Source organism: Aquarana catesbeiana, linkage group LG06 (genome assembly GCF_042186555.1).
Source record: "Aquarana catesbeiana isolate 2022-GZ linkage group LG06, ASM4218655v1, whole genome shotgun sequence".
In the NCBI taxonomy this organism is placed as follows: domain Eukaryota; kingdom Metazoa; phylum Chordata; class Amphibia; order Anura; family Ranidae; genus Aquarana; species Aquarana catesbeiana.
This window is the reverse complement of record NC_133329.1, coordinates 97,157,991-97,175,223: the sequence shown is the minus strand read 5'-3', so window position 1 is coordinate 97,175,223 and position 17,233 is coordinate 97,157,991. Positions and strand designations below refer to the sequence as shown.

Below are 17,233 nucleotides of genomic sequence, written 5' to 3'. Positions count from 1 at the left end.
TAAGTAGATTGCACCAGCGAAAAGCAAGGTAAGTTCACACTTACCATTGAGTAGATATATAGCGAAATGCTGGGCTAAGTAAAGCCTGCAGCCAGTGATAACACTAGATAGGAAAAACCAGAAAGCAAAAGATAGTAAGAACAAGAAGTAAGTCTATTAAGGCGCCAAGCATTAAGGGTCCATACTAGTACCTACCCAGTCAAGTGGTGGTTGGTACGTCGGTGTCCTGTAACATCCCTGGCGAGTGTGCTGGCCTGGGATGCCGGCGTTCTTATGCCCCCCACACACGCGCGGCGTCTGACGTCACCGCACGTGTGAGCGGACGAAGGAAGCCACGGCGCATGCGCCCACCGCAAATCCGTCCCGGCCTACAAGATCCAGAGGGCATTGCGGTGGTGTCCATGGTGATGTGATCAGCATCACAGACAGGACGCGGTGTCAGACGCCGCATAGAGCGGAGTGATACCTGGAGAAGAATAGAAATTTCCAATGCGTCGTGGCTAAGGCGGGCAGAGGGAATTCCCTAAGCCCTTGGGTGTCCATACAGCTAAGTGTGTCCCCGGTAGGAGGCTAAAAGTACCGGATAAAGTGCACAAACCCCACATCGGGAAGCAGGGACTCAGGGACAATAGAGAAACCAGAAAGGGGATTGAAAGGGAATAAGGGAAGAGAAAGGGAAAAGGAAAGAGATAGGCCAGAAGGTAGAAAGACAAGAGAGGAAAGAGGCAAGGGAGGGGGGGAAAGAAGAGAAAGAGGGGGATGAGGGGGAATTGGAAGGGAAAGAGAAAGCCCGGGCATCCGAGGGCACGGGGACGTCATCAAGGCACACAGAGGGAGGAGGTAAAGGTGGGCGAGAACAGTCCAGGGATATGTGTAAAACCCCAAAGAAGCGCCTGCACACAAGGCATGAAATTGGGACAGATTACAGAAGGAAAAATAAGGAGGGGGGGGGGGGTTTTTTAGTCCCTGGAGTGTGCTCACACAAGTCGCCCTGACAGCTCGCAAAAACCATACATAGGTAATAGTGATAAAGATTCATAAACTACCAATCAAACAGTGAGGTCAAAATATAATTTACAATAATGTACAAGATAATAAAGTAAGTGTCTTAACTGAACATAAATATACCGTGATGTATCCCATGATAAGAAAAAGTATATTTTTTTCCCAAAGGAAAAAGAAAAGGAAGGGAAAGGGGAGCTGTGTCCCAATCCAACATAGCCAACTTATGCATGGGGAGGGCTAAAGGGAGGAGTATGAAGAAAACACATAAACAAAGTAAATGAATACAGTAAAACTTGATATAGTCCACATCACGGAGGATTTTTTATAAGAAGGGTTTGAAACTAATATTTTCATTGAGCCCAGGATATCTGGTGGCATCCAAAATGTGTATCCACTTGGTTTCTAACTGTAAAAGTTTCTGGTCAATATCTCCACCCCTTACATGTACAGGGATGTGTTCTAATGCTGTAAATCCTATAACATGGGGATTAGACTCATGATACTGTGCTATATGTCGATTAATAGAGGTAGAAGTCTTCCCTTTCAATAAGGGCTTGATATGGTCTCGAATCCTCACACAAAATTGGCGTTTGGTTTTACCCACATAGTAACTGCCACAGAGGCATGTGGCAAGATATACTACACCAATAGTTTGGCACGTAACTTTATGTTTAATTTTGTATGTTTGGCCATTGGGAAGCGGTTTCTCGCATGTATCGTAGATGAACTCACATGTGTCGCAGTGGCCACAAGGAAATGTGCCATGCACAGTTGAAAGACACTCAAGTTTAGATGTATGGTGACTCACCGTGACTTTATCCCTTAGGGATGGAGAGCGACGGTAAGTAATTTGAGGCTGAGACTGAATGTATTTTTTGATGGTATTGTCTGCTGTCAAGAGAGGCCAAAATTTACATAAAATGTCTCTTATTTCCTTGTGATGTTGGGAATATTGGGTTATAACCCGGACAGGCTGAACATCATCCCTATTTTTGGTAGAAAATATCAGTTTTTTACGATCCAATTTTTTAACTTTGTTAAAGGCCTGCTTTAGCAGGTTATGACTGTAACCTCTTCTTTTTAGTCTTTCGTAAAGTTCATGTGAGGCCTTAAAGAAGTCACCTTCATCCGTACAGTTTCGTCTGATACGCAGGTATTGGCTGTAAGGAATGCTGTTGAGCAATGGTTTGGGATGGGCACTGTCAGCATGTAAAATAGTGTTCCCTGATGTTTCTTTACGAAACAGAGACGAGGAAAGATTTCCTTCAGAGTCCAATCGTATTTCCAGGTCAAGGAAAGTGATCCTTGTCTGGCTACACTTATTTTTCCTTATTTTTCCTTCTGTAATCTGTCCTAATTTCATGCCTTGTGTGCAGGCGCTTCTTTGGGGTTTTACACATATCCCTGGACTGTTCTCGCCCACCTTTACCTCCTCCCTCTGTGTGCCTCGATGACGTCCCCGTGCCCTCGGATGCCCGGGCTTTCTCTTTCCCTTCCAATTCCCCCTCATCCCCCTCTTTCTCTTCTTTCCCCCCCTCCCTTGCCTCTTTCCTCTCTTGTCTTTCTACCTTCTGGCCTATCTCTTTCCTTTTCCCTTTCTCTTCCCTTATTCCCTTTCAATCCCCTTTCTGGTTTCTCTATTGTCCCTGAGTCCCTGCTTCCCGATGTGGGGTTTGTGCACTTTATCCGGTACTTTTAGCCTCCTACCGGGGACACACTTAGCTGTATGGACACCCAAGGGCTTAGGGAATTCCCTCTGCCCGCCTTAGCCACGACGCATTGGAAATTTCTATTCTTCTCCAGGTATCACTCCGCTCTATGCGGTGTCTGACACCGCGTCCTGTCTGTGATGCTGATCACATCACCATGGACACCACCGCAATGCCCTCTGGATCTTGTAGGCCGGGACGGATTTGCGGTGGGCGCATGCGCCGTGGCTTCCTTCGTCCGCTCACACGTGCGGTGACGTCAGACGCCGCGCGTGTGTGGGGGGCATAAGAACGCCGGCATCCCAGGCCAGCACACTCGCCAGGGATGTTACAGGACACCGACGTACCAACCACCACTTGACTGGGTAGGTACTAGTATGGACCCTTAATGCTTGGCGCCTTAATAGACTTACTTCTTGTTCTTACTATCTTTTGCTTTCTGGTTTTTCCTATCTAGTGTTATCACTGGCTGCAGGCTTTACTTAGCCCAGCATTTCGCTATATATCTACTCAATGGTAAGTGTGAACTTACCTTGCTTTTCGCTGGTGCAATCTACTTATGGATCAACTAAAGTGCATTTTGTGATTATACCTTCTCCCCCCCAGATAATCTTACAAGTGGCACATAAACTCTTCTCCTGTTTATGCAAATCATAGAGATACGTCTCCTATTGTTGTTTAAAGTTTCTCTCTAAGCTGAAGGACTTATCGGTGTCCTGCCATTCACTTTAAAGAGCACTATTTTGTAAGTACATTAATTGGAGACTCTTTAGTCCCATACAATGAATTTTCTCCACCAACTATTGGAACTTATATGACTTCTTTAGAAAAATATGACATTATGATAAATGATCTTATTCTAAATAATTTATACCTCTTTAGATACATACTTGGCCAGGTCCTTTTTACTGCCCCCTGCAGCTACCCATTGTGATCTTGGCTGGAGGTTTAGTGCTGGAGGTGTGTGGGGGCCCCCCCTAGTGACTTGCAGGTATCTCATTTCCATCTATAGAATGTCTGGTTGGGTGATTGTTTCGGGATGGGGACCTCTGGGCTGCCCGATGCTGTGTGGGGACTTTCTCTTGGTGCCCTTTGGGTGGTGGTGGAGGTCAGTCTATACTGTCAGCTTGCAAACATATATATATATATATATATATATATTTAAATGATATTTTTTCTATTGTATCATTTATTCGATTACATTAACTACTGATTGTTATGTCATTTTCACAGAATTATTGTAGCGTTCTAGGTATTAACAACCTATCCCTGAAGAAGCCAACACTGGCGAAACATGTCGGATAATTAAAATACCTACCCTTCGCATTGGCCGTCACACCCATGAGGCCAAGCCCTGTGAAGTTCACTACAGATATGTTTTTAGCATTTATGCACACCTTGATTTTGTAATCTTTCTGTTTATATTTTTTATATACATGATATGTCTTAATAAAAATTACTTATTTTAAAAAATATACTGTGTTTTTCCTGGCACCGTCATAATCCCTACATTCCCCTCCTCTGACTTTATCATTAGATTTTTGGGATGAGGTGCTGTATCACATTGAGGACCGCCCAGCCACATAGTAATTTTTGTGGTTTTTCTGGACTCTTATCCTGAAATTTCAGTGTTTTAATACACATTTTTCAGGCTGGGTTATCCTCTTACACTTATATTTATGTCTGTGCCAGGACATGCACTTATATATTACTGTGTATTAACTATTTTCTAAAAATCATCTTATTTTGTGCTCTAAACTAATCTTTTCTAATTTTTGAAGCTGATATATTGTAATACGGTGTAATTTCTGCATACATTTTTCGCTGTTCCCTCTGAAGCCATGGCTGATTTCTGTGGGGCAGGGTGGGAGGACCTCATGACAAAAATTTAAACGTCACATACTAGCTCAAATGTCTCCGACACTGAGCTAGATAAATACTTTATTAGATTGCAACGTTTGTTGGAAAAGAAGGTTCGTGTCCATTGGCACAAAACTTACTTTGAAAAATACGTTGAGAATCGGATTGTCCCCTGGGGACTTAGAATCCAGATATTCCCCAATATCAAAAAAATTACTGACCCCCTTAAAAAGATTTGGGAAGATAACTTACAAATGTGCTCTTTTAATATGATTCGTACGCTTTGTGAGGAATATGACAAGGAATTGGCAGTTCTGGATGTCTCTATTAACGAATGGCTTGTGGATCGGGCGGCAGATGTAGCCTCCTCGAGATTTGCCCAGAGGGAGAAGGACCTCCGCGCTCACCTCGAGGAGTACACAATAGACATAATTAATGCCAAAGAAAACAAGTTTCTGCGGGACAAACTCGCCCATACCAATGGCTACGCCTATAGATGGGATGGAAATACCCCCAAAAAACCCTTCACCAAATCAAATCCGGATAATGTACCTAAAAACAACACTGAAGTACCTAATGTTTTTTCTACCTCCTTTTCCTCCAGCTCATCTACCACCTATCGCGAGCTTTCACAAGATGGAATTCCTAAAAAAAGAAAGAATGACCTACCTACTTCCTCTACAGATTCTATTCGACGCACTTTTGGAACTACGCACTCTACTAAGCCCCTAGGGGCCCGACCTAAAACCACGAGCACTTCCACTCCACTCACACGAGCACTACCACGACCACCACTCACCTCCACTCGTACCTCTCACTCAGCACTTCCTATCACCACTCCGGCACTACCTGCACTCCCTGTTCCTATGGCAAGACGGGTAAGTGAACCTACTTTAACTACTATGTTTCCCACAGCATCCCAGTCGATTGATCCCAAGTTAGCTCCTATTTTTTTATCCCAAGCCTTGGACTCAACCCAGAGCCCAACTCTGTAGTCCCTACTACTTCTGTATCGAATACCCTGGACCTAGATGTGGTCAATCTCTCGTCTTTTCCTTTAACTAAACACCAAATAAAAGTTTTACAATTAGGCCTCACCTTCTGTCCTTCAGCAGAATTTGACAAATTTCGATTTGTCAAAGACATACAATTGTTTGCAAGAAAATTGATGTATAAGGTCATTTTTGATAAAACAATGGTTACTTCTACGGTAGCCTCAGCTTCAGACAATACTGTTCCCACGGTGGCCGAAATCCAGGCCATCGAAGACCTGTTAACACTTCTTGAAGAAGGTGGCACAGAGGACGAATGTGAGTGGCAATCTGATGACCACGGCATCGTTGCCTCTGGAGTATCCTTCCCTCCTCCCTTATCCTTCAAACCCAAATCTACCAATTTCCCTAACCTTTCCACGAATCCCAACATCTGGGCATTCGTTGAACAAATAACTAAGACCATCAGAGATACCGATTTTTCCACTCCACGTTCCTCTAATTTGTCTGGAGCCCAAAGACAGGCCTTGAGATCTCTTCAAAACCACGCTGGCTTAGTTATAAAGCCTGCGGACAAAGGTGGTAATGTGGTTGTCATGGATGTTGCGGCATATGAAATCATGTGCCGCAACATCCTTGACAACCCTGATTGGTATAGACCCATCTCACGTACACTTATTGAAAATTACGCTTGCGAATATTATGAACTCATCTTTTCTGCTTACCAGAAGGGAATCATAGACATTAACACCTGGAAATTCCTAAATGTCAAAGATGGAAGAATACCCACGTTCTATGCCTTGCCCAAACTTCATAAGTCTCTAAAAAATCCCCCTGGGCGCCCAATTATATCAGGATGTTCAAGCTTGACAGAAAATGCGAGTGCTTTGGTGGACAAGTACCTGAGCCCACATGTTCAGGCTCTTCCTTCATATATACCGGATACAGTACACCTTCTCCGTGTTCTTGAGAATCTAAAGCTTCCAGGAAACACGTGGATGGTGGCTTTGGATGTAGAAAGTCTGTATAACACAATACCCCATGATACTGGTACTCAAGTCATTTCTAAACTGCTACAAGACAGAGGCCCTAGCTCTGAGGCATACAACCAATTTGTTGTTGACCTCCTGAAATTTATCCTAACACGTAATCACTTTGTATTTGGTACTTCCCACTTCCTCCAGGTACAAGGCGTAGCCATGGGCACTAAATGTGCGCCATCCTACGCCAACTTGTACCTGGGGGGGTGGGAAAAAGACCTTTTTTCCAATCATGACTTGGTCGATTTCCTGTGCCACGTTACCTCGTGGCACAGGTATATAGACGATATCATTTTCTTTTGGACAGGTACTCGAGAATATCTCTCGAGATTTATAGACACTCTTGCGGTTAACTCGTATAATCTTAAGTTCACAATCGAGTGTAGCCAGACAAGGATCACTTTCCTTGACCTGGAAATACGATTGGACTCTGAAGGAAATCTTTCCTCGTCTCTGTTTCGTAAAGAAACATCAGGGAACACTATTTTACATGCTGACAGTGCCCATCCCAAACCATTGCTCAACAGCATTCCTTACAGCCAATACCTGCGTATCAGACGAAACTGTACGGATGAAGGTGACTTCTTTAAGGCCTCACATGAACTTTACGAAAGACTAAAAAGAAGAGGTTACAGTCATAACCTGCTAAAGCAGGCCTTTAACAAAGTTAAAAAATTGGATCGTAAAAAACTGATATTTTCTACCAAAAATAGGGATGATGTTCAGCCTGTCCGGGTTATAACCCAATATTCCCAACATCACAAGGAAATAAGAGACATTTTATGTAAATTTTGGCCTCTCTTGACAGCAGACAATACCATCAAAAAATACATTCAGTCTCAGCCTCAAATTACTTACTGTCGCTCTCCATCCCTAAGGGATAAAGTCACGGTGAGTCACCATACATCTAAACTTGAGTGTCTTTCAACTGTGCATGGCACATTTCCTTGTGGCCACTGCGACACATGTGAGTTCATCTACGATACATGCGAGAAACCGCTTCCCAATGGCCAAACATACAAAATTAAACATAAAGTTACGTGCCAAACTATTGGTGTAGTATATCTTGCCACATGCCTCTGTGGCAGTTACTATGTGGGTAAAACCAAACGCCAATTTTGTGTGAGGATTCGAGACCATATCAAGCCCTTATTGAAAGGGAAGACTTCTACCTCTATTAATCGACATATAGCACAGTATCATGAGTCTAATCCCCATGTTATAGGATTTACAGCATTAGAACACATCCCTGTACATGTAAGGGGTGGAGATATTGACCAGAAACTTTTACAGTTAGAAACCAAGTGGATACACATTTTGGATGCCACCAGATATCCTGGGCTCAATGAAAATATTAGTTTCAAACCCTTCTTATAAAAAATCCTCCGTGATGTGGACTATATCAAGTTTTACTGTATTCATTTACTTTGTTTATGTGTTTTCTTCATACTCCTCCCTTTAGCCCTCCCCATGCATAAGTTGGCTATGTTGGATTGGGACACAGCTCCCCTTTCCCTTCCTTTTCTTTTTCCTTTGGGAAAAAAATATACTTTTTCTTATCATGGGATACATCACGGTATATTTATGTTCAGTTAAGACACTTACTTTATTATCTTGTACATTATTGTAAATTATATTTTGACCTCACTGTTTGATTGGTAGTTTATGAATCTTTATCACTATTACCTATGTATGGTTTTTGCGAGCTGTCAGGGCGACTTGTGTGAGCACACTCCAGGGACTAAAACCCCCCCCCCCCTCCTTATTTTTCCTTCTGTAATCTGTCCCAATTTCATGCCTTGTGTGCAGGCGCTTCTTTGGGGTTTTACACATATCCCTGGACTGTTCTCGCCCACCTTTACCTCCTCCCTCTGTGTGCCTCGATGACGTCCCCGTGCCCTCGGATGCCCGGGCTTTCTCTTTCCCTTCCAATTCCCCCTCATCCCCCTCTTTCTCTTCTTTCCCCCCCTCCCTTGCCTCTTTCCTCTCTTGTCTTTCTACCTTCTGGCCTATCTCTTTCCTTTTCCCTTTCTCTTCCCTTATTCCCTTTCAATCCCCTTTCTGGTTTCTCTATTGTCCCTGAGTCCCTGCTTCCCGATGTGGGGTTTGTGCACTTTATCCGGTACTTTTAGCCTCCTACCGGGGACACACTTAGCTGTATGGACACCCAAGGGCTTAGGGAATTCCCTCTGCCCGCCTTAGCCACGACGCATTGGAAATTTCTATTCTTCTCCAGGTATCACTCCGCTCTATGCGGTGTCTGACACCGCGTCCTGTCTGTGATGCTGATCACATCACCATGGACACCACCGCAATGCCCTCTGGATCTTGTAGGCCGGGACGGATTTGCGGTGGGCGCATGCGCCGTGGCTTCCTTCGTCCGCTCACACGTGCGGTGACGTCAGACGCCGCGCGTGTGTGGGGGGCATAAGAACGCCGGCATCCCAGGCCAGCACACTCGCCAGGGATGTTACAGGACACCGACGTACCAACCACCACTTGACTGGGTAGGTACTAGTATGGACCCTTAATGCTTGGCGACTTACTTCTTGTTCTTACTATCTTTTGCTTTCTGGTTTTTCCTATCTAGTGTTATCACTGGCTGCAGGCTTTACTTAGCCCAGCATTTCGCTATATATCTACTCAATGGTAAGTGTGAACTTACCTTGCTTTTCGCTGGTGCAATCTACTTATGGATCAACTAAAGTGCATTTTGTGATTATACCTTCTCCCCCCCAGATAATCTTACAAGTGGCACATAAACTCTTCTCCTGTTTATGCAAATCATAGAGATACGTCTCCTATTGTTGTTTAAAGTTTCTCTCTAAGCTGAAGGACTTATCGGTGTCCTGCCATTCACTTTAAAGAGCACTATTTTGTAAGTACATTAATTGGAGACTCTTTAGTCCCATACAATGAATTTTCCCCACCAACTATTGGAACTTATATGACTTCTTTAGAAAAATATGACATTATGATAAATGATCTTATTCTAAATAATTTATACCTCTTTAGATACATACTTGGCCAGGTCCTTTTTACTGCCCCCTGCAGCTACCCATTGTGATCTTGGCTGGAGGTTTAGTGCTGGAGGTGTGTGGGGGCCCCCCCTGGTGACTTGCAGGTATCTCATTTCCATCTATAGAATGTCTGGTTGGGTGATTGTTTCGGGATGGGGACCTCTGGGCTGCCCGATGCTGTGTGGGGACTTTCTCTTGGTGCCCTTTGGGTGGTGGTGGAGGTCAGTCTATACTGTCAGCTCGCAAACATATATATATATATATATTTAAATGATATTTTTTCTATTGTATCATTTATTCGATTACATCTACTGATTGTTATGTCATTTTCACAGAATTATTGTAGCGTTCTAGGTATTAACAACCTATCCCTGAAGAAGCCAACACTGGCGAAACATGTCGGATAATTAAAATACCTACCCTTCGCATTGGCCGTCACACCCATGAGGCCAAGCCCTGTGAAGTTCACTACAGATATGTTTTTAGCATTTATGCACACCTTGATTTTGTAATCTTTCTGTTTATATTTTTTATATACATGATATGTCTTAATAAAAATTACTTATTTTAAAAAATATACTGTGTTTTTCCTGGCACCGTCATAATCCCTACATTCCCCTCCTCTGACTTTATCCTACCACTGCATTGTTACCCAGTCATATGGTGGAGACTACCAGGGGCCATGCCAGCACATATTGTGCAATCGTGGTCCTCTGCTGTCACCATCAGGAAGCCGGTCCAGAGCATGTAGATAGGAAGTGGCTGAAAGGGGCTAAAGGTGATCGGCAGCACTGAGATGAAAAAAATTAAAACACTATTTTATTAAAACAAATGACAATTGTCTATGGGAAACGGAGCTGTATCAATTTAAATGTCATCAAGCTAGAGTTTAGATCTACAACGTTGTACTTTAAATTTATAGAAGGTATTATATATCCAACTCACCTTTGCCAGCCGCTCTCCATCTTCCATCTTGACGACCCGTTCATGAGTGGAGTCCACCTGAGGGGAAATGAAAACAAATCACAATTAAAATGAGGCCATTACTGGACAGCTTGGCTAGGGAATTCTGTGAGCGGGTTTTGCACACCATGATGCATTAAGCACTTCAAGAAAATAATTGTTCTCTGGACCAGAATTTCATTTTACAAATCAGAAGAACGCCAGGGCCCTAGTGAGGAGTGTGAACACATGTTTTATGCATTGTGAGCTTTCAAGTAAATGATGAATATTTAACGAGAGCTAAAGTCTTTACAGCACCAGACTGGGAAACCTATTACACGATTATTACGATTTAACACTTTGCTTGCTAAGCGGAATTACAATATGACCAAGGCTGTACCCTAAGATCGACTCCACCATTCTGATAGATCCAAAAGTGCGAGGCAGGGCAGCAAACTAAACATCAGTCAGCTGTACAATTAACAAGACAGTGCCCCCTACTGCAAAGGTTAATAGCTGTCTTTCTTTAGGCTGAAAGTAATATGTAGTGATACTTACCTTATTCTTTACTTCCCCAGCAGCCAGCACTCTCCTCCGCTCTCTGACTCTATTAGGATGTTGGTGGGCCCTTGACAACTTTATATACAATGCAGAACCACTGGATGAGATGAGTTTGGAGAGGCTGTGAGCGGTGAAGAGGACCAGTCATTGGACCACCAATGATGAGACACTATTCCTCCCACTGACACCAATGATGGGGAGCTATTCCTCCCACTGACACTAATAATGGGGGACTATTCCTCTCACTGACACTAATGATGGGGCACTATTCCTCCCACAGACACTAGAGATGGGGCACTATTCCTCCCACTGACCCTAATGATGGGGCACTATTCCTCCCACTGACCCTAATGATGGGGCGCTATTCCTCCCACTGACACCAATGATAGGGCCCTATTCCTTCCACTGACACCAATGATGGGGGACTATTCCTATCACTGGCACCACTGATAGGACCCTATTCCTCCCACTGACACCAATGATGGGGAGCTATTTCACCCACTGACACCAATGATGGGAACTATTCCTCTCACTGACACTAATGATGGGGAACTATTCCTCTCACTGACACTAATGATGGGCACTAATCCTCTCACTGACACTAATGATGGGGCACTAATCCTCCCCCTAATACCAAAGGGCATTGTTTACTCCCATTGACACCAGAACATTTTCTACTCCTGCTGGCCCCCTAAAATTTGAAGGACAGTAAACTGGCCCTTCATTTAGGAAGCTTGGACAAAACAGCTGACTGGAGTTGTGTGTTGTACATGATTAGTTCATAGGGGCGACAACCAGTGGAGCAGTGAAGTTAGAGTTGCCACCTCATCCCTTTAAACCCGAACACATATGAATTACACAGGTTCTGTGGCTGATTAAGGTGGTAATTAAACTCACTTGGTGCCTTATCTGCATTTAATTAGCCTCAGAACCTGTGTAATTCAAAGGTGTTTGGGTTTAAAGGGATGAGGTGGCAACTCTAAATTCAGCCCCGTAGGCAATCTAAATGTGTATGGCTAGCCTAAGGTAAGTATTACACCTTGTTCCTTACCCCTAGACAAATGTTCATATTCCACATTACCATGGGGTGAATCTATTTTTTAATCTCTACAGGTGAAAGGGTTAAATGATATTTTTACCTGGAAACAACATGTCATGTATCTACACAATTCTTAACAAACAATATCATTCTTTAAAGAGTACGGGGAGAGTGGTAAAGAAAAAAAGCTGCTGGACGCCATATTGGAATCAGACATGAGCTTTTTCTGATGACGTGTTTGTGGCCTACATGCAAGTGGTTTTATATTGAAGCAGTTAATACAGGACAGGGGAGCATCCATCTAGGATATGGAGATATGGCAATATAACTGGAGCTTTTGGCATAGCTCCCAACTGTCCCTGATTTTGATGGACTGTCCCTGATTTGGAACAAAATCCCTCCGCCCTCTTTCCTCCTCATTTGTCCCTCATTTTAGTCTGATCTATACGGTTGTATATAAAATGTGCTATTTATCTTTCAAAAAAAGTGTTTCCCAGTGCTAAACCTTTCATCCAATTTCTAAATTGCTGCATTTGTAAATGTCAAAGGCCGGTACTAAGGAATAGCAGTGGTAAAAAAAAAAGCACTTGCTGGTTTAAAGCGCTAGTAAACCGCAGTTGGTTTTAAAAAACAATTCCCTGCAAGGCAATGTCATAATCTGCTAGTATATATCGCATACTAGCACGTTATGAGAAACGTACCTTAAAACGAAGCCCTCCAGCACCGCACTGTCACCACTGAGAGGGAGCTTCCATCTTCATCCGGTCTTCCTTCTGGGTTCACAGCTATGTGAGTGGTGACGTCACTTCCACGCATGCATGGGAGAGCTGCTGTTTACGGCACAGGCTCTGAATGTCCGGCACTGTATGCCAGACCTTCAAAGCGCATGCACCGATGACGTCACCAGCTACATGCACTCTGAATATCTCCTAAACTGTGCAAGTTTACAGTACCTACAGGTAAGCCTATTAAAAGCTTGCCTGTAGGGATAAGTGGTAGAACAGCTTCTACTACTAGAGGTGCACCGAAATGTTGGCCACTGAAAATTATTGGCCGAAAACTGTGTTTTTAGTATTGGCTGAAAGAAAAAAAAAAAAAGCGATAACGAAAGGGGACGGGGTCCGCCCCGGGTGCCGTCCAATGCCGGAGTGTCATCCTGGTGGGCCAAGTCCTCAACTCCCTCCTCCACCCCTCCCTCCTCCTCTCCTCGCCGCAATTTCCATGTGTCACTGAGCCGAATTGCCCGGGCTGTAGTAACAATGTCCCGCCTCCTGTGATAGACACACACTGATCTAATGGCGGGACATTGAATCAGCGTGACGTGATCACAGGAGGTGGGACATTGTTACTGCGGCCTGGACAATTCAGCTCAGTGACACACGGAGATCACGGCAAGGAGAGGAGGAGGGAGGGGTGGAGGAGGGAGCTGAGGACTGGGGGCGCCAGGATGACACTCCCAAAATTAACTTCCATGACACACAAATTTCACAGCTCTGATCCAGGCACAGGCAGGCTGCATCCACAGGCACTGGTGAGGCTGCAGGGCACAGGTAGGCTGCATATGACTGGCACTGGTGAGGCTGCTGGGCACAGGCAGGCTGCATCCACAGGCATTGGTGAGGCTGCTGGGCACAGGTAGGCTGCATCCACATGCGCTGGTGAGGCTGCTGGGCACAGGTAAGCTGCATTCACAGGCACTGGTGAGACTACTGGGCACAGGCAGGCTGCATATGACGGGCACAGGTAGGCTGCATCCACAGGCACTGGTGAGGCTGCTGGGCACAGGCAGGCTGTATATGACAAGAACTAGGGAGGCTGCTGGGCACAGGCAGGCTGCATATGACTGGCACTGGTGAGGCTGCTGGGCACAGGCAGACTGCATATGACTGGCACTGGTGAGACTGTTGGGCACAGGTAGAATGCATATGATGGCCACTGGTGAGGCTGCTTGGCACAGGTAGACTGCATATGATGGGAACTGGTGAGGCTGCTGGGCACAGGAAGGCTGCATATGAGGGGCACTAGTAAGGCTGCTGGGCACAGGCAGGCTGCATACGATGGGCACTGGTGAGGCATCTGGGCACAGGCAGGCTGCATATGACTGGCACTGGTGAGGCTGCTGGGCACAGGTAGGCTACATATGATAGGCACTGGTGAGGCTGCATTGATCTCTTGTATCATGTCTGCTAGATGTGCACCAAGTGGAAATTTTGCTAATACTATTAGCAGTGTGTTTAAGTTTAAGAGATTGCAGACATGATACAAGAGATGGTCAGAGACTGAGGACATGATACAAGAGATGGTCAGAGACTGAGGACATGATACAAGAGATGGTCAGAGACTGAGGACATGATACAAGAGATGGTCAGAGACTGAGGACATGATACAAGAGATGGTCAGAGACTGAGGATATGATACAAGAGATGGTTAGAGATTGAGGACATGATATAAGAGATGGTTATAGACTGCAGACTGCATTTTTGTTGACCTTTCTCACATCTTAAGGTGCCAATATTGGCCAACAATCAATTCATATTAATTTAAATTGATGATATTAATTAAAAAGTTGAATACAATACAATTATATATAAAAATATAAAGATTTCTAAAGAAATGTAATTTTCAGTTTCGGTTTCTTTTTTCGGCAAAGTGCATCCTGCATTTTTGGTTTGGGTACCAAAATTTCCATTCAGTGCACCCCTATTTACTACTACTTTAACTAATTTTTTGTTGTTGTATAATTCCCCTTTAAAGGGGTGTGGCAGGGGGTGTGTCCTATGCCTACATACTTTTGCTAATCGGTATCCCTCGTTCCTGTGTCACAAAATTGGAAGGATGCTTTTGGATTGAGCCCTGTTGGTGAACCCATAGAGTTGATGACCGCTGCTATTTAATATATGTCTATATACAGTGTCTTGAAAAAGTATTCATACCCCTTGAAATCTTCCACATTTTGTCATGTTACAACCAAAAACGTAAATGTATTTTATTGGGACTTTATGTGATAGAACAACGCAAAGTGGTACATAATTGTGAAGTGGTAGGAAAATGATAAATGGTTTTAATTTGTTTTTACAAATAAATATGTGAAAAGTGTGGTGTGCATTTGTATTCATTTGTATTATTTTTTCAGCCAATTCATTATAACAATTAATTAACAATTGTTACAAACGATACTTACCGTTATTGTTATTTCTTTGTGTGTTCCTGTGAATTCATTTTACTGCATTATTACTCAACTTGGGTTACAACTATGTCCGTTATAGTCTGTTTGACTTAATATCCCAGTAAAGTGTTATTTTTCAAACATTACTAACTGTTGGTGTCTTTCCATTTTATGTTTGGTTTAAATACTGTATGTCAGAACTCAGAGTTCCAGAGGTGTTGGTGACAGTGGTGGCTGGTGAAGTTTTAGGAAAGGGGGGCGCCAGACCCCGTCGTTCCTTTTTGGCCCCTCCCACTTCTCACAAGCCACGCCCCTTGTAGAATCCACCCAATCTGTCCCCTGTATTCATCTTGCTTAGTATTCCATAGTGTCAGGAGTATACAGCCCCAGAACACAGGACAGGAGTATACAGCCCCAGCATCACAGGACAGAGTATACAGCTCAGCCTCACAGATCAGGGTATATAGCTTAGCCTCACAGATCAAGATATACAGCTCAGCTTCACAGATCTGGGTATATAGCTCAGCCTCACAGATCAGGGTATGCAGGTATACATCATCTGTCTTGTATACAACTAGCTATATACACCCACCTTCCTTCCTGTATATAGAGACCTTACTCCATCATCACTGACTGCAGATATACATCATCTTTCCTGTATACAGCTATATATACTGTAACAGGACAGATGATGTATATCTGCAGTCGATGATGGAGGAAGCTCTCTATATACAGGAAGGAAGGTGGGTGTATATAGCTGTATACACTACACAGGACAGATGTAATAACAATTTATGTGCATCTGTGTAGTGTATACAGCTATATACACCCACCTTCTTCCTTCCTATATATAGATAGTATATAGAGACTCTCTATATACAGGAAGGAAGACGGTGGGTGTATATAGCTGTATACACTACAGGACAGATGTACTCACTGACACCCTGCTGCTCCAGTGCCCAGTCCAGCAGCGCATCACTCATCCGTCCTGGCCTGGGCACTGTCTGCACTCACTGAGTGCCAGTGGAGAGACCTCATCCAGCAGAGAAGTGCAGGGAACTGACTGAGGCACACTGCAGAGCGGAGGGGCGGTTTGTGGCTGTCAGTCAGCTAAGCTCAGCTACTAGAAGAGAGAGATTTCACTGAGCCTGAGGCCCGCCCGCAGTGCCGTATTGCCTGTGTATGGGTACCGGATTGTGTCAGGGCCTCAGGGGGATTGTTGTTCTTCTCCAATTGGATGCTTATGCTGGGTGGACTGGAACATTGTGCTGCTACTAGGGGCTTACCCATTAAGAGGAGCCACGACGCTCAGGCCTTCCTTGCGTCGGTCACTCAGGCAGTCTCAGTCGGGGTCAGCCCACTCCACACAGGACAGCAGTGAGCTGGGAAACCGGAAGTGATGCCGCGCAGTGCCACAAAAAGCACCGCCCAGTGCCCACTGTCCTCCGGTCCCCCCCACCAATTAATAGATAGGAAAGAAGGACAGAGACGAATGAGTGTATAGTGGGGAGTGTTCAGGGCACATCACTTGCTTCCTGAACACTCCCTAAACTTGGGCAAATCAGCTTCCCAGCCTGCAATCAGCTGATTGCAAGCTGGGAAGCTTCCCATAGACCGCTGTGTGTCCGGCGCCTGGACACTGTTAAAGGGCCCCCTTTTTTTTGTGTGTGAATAGCTTGGGGGGGAGGGGGGGGGCGGCACCGTGATGGACGGGCCGCCACTGGTTGGGGAGCTTGCAAGGTCAGGACAACCAATGGGGACAAGCAATTTCCAGCGGCCCTTGCAGGGGTAGCTCAACAATTCTCTTTAAACTTTTCCTCACCTTGTTTCCAAGAAGCATGATGACCACATCTTTCTGGGCATACTCATTGATCTCAGTCAGCCAGGCCTGTAAGAAAA

General features: G+C 44.5%; 1 protein-coding gene across 2 annotated transcripts in view; it reads right to left on the bottom strand.

Moving 5' to 3' along the window:
- RAB26 (RAB26, member RAS oncogene family) overlaps positions 1-17,233 on the bottom strand; it is a 417,846-nt gene that overhangs the window by 18,317 nt on the left and 382,296 nt on the right. For both annotated transcript variants that reach the window (XM_073636482.1, XM_073636483.1), the window contains 2 exons: positions 17,157-17,222; positions 10,572-10,628 (listed from right to left, as the gene is read on the bottom strand). In XM_073636482.1, the coding sequence (XP_073492583.1) occupies positions 10,572-10,628; positions 17,157-17,222 (123 nt within the window). The remainder of the gene's footprint in view (positions 1-10,571; positions 10,629-17,156; positions 17,223-17,233) is intronic.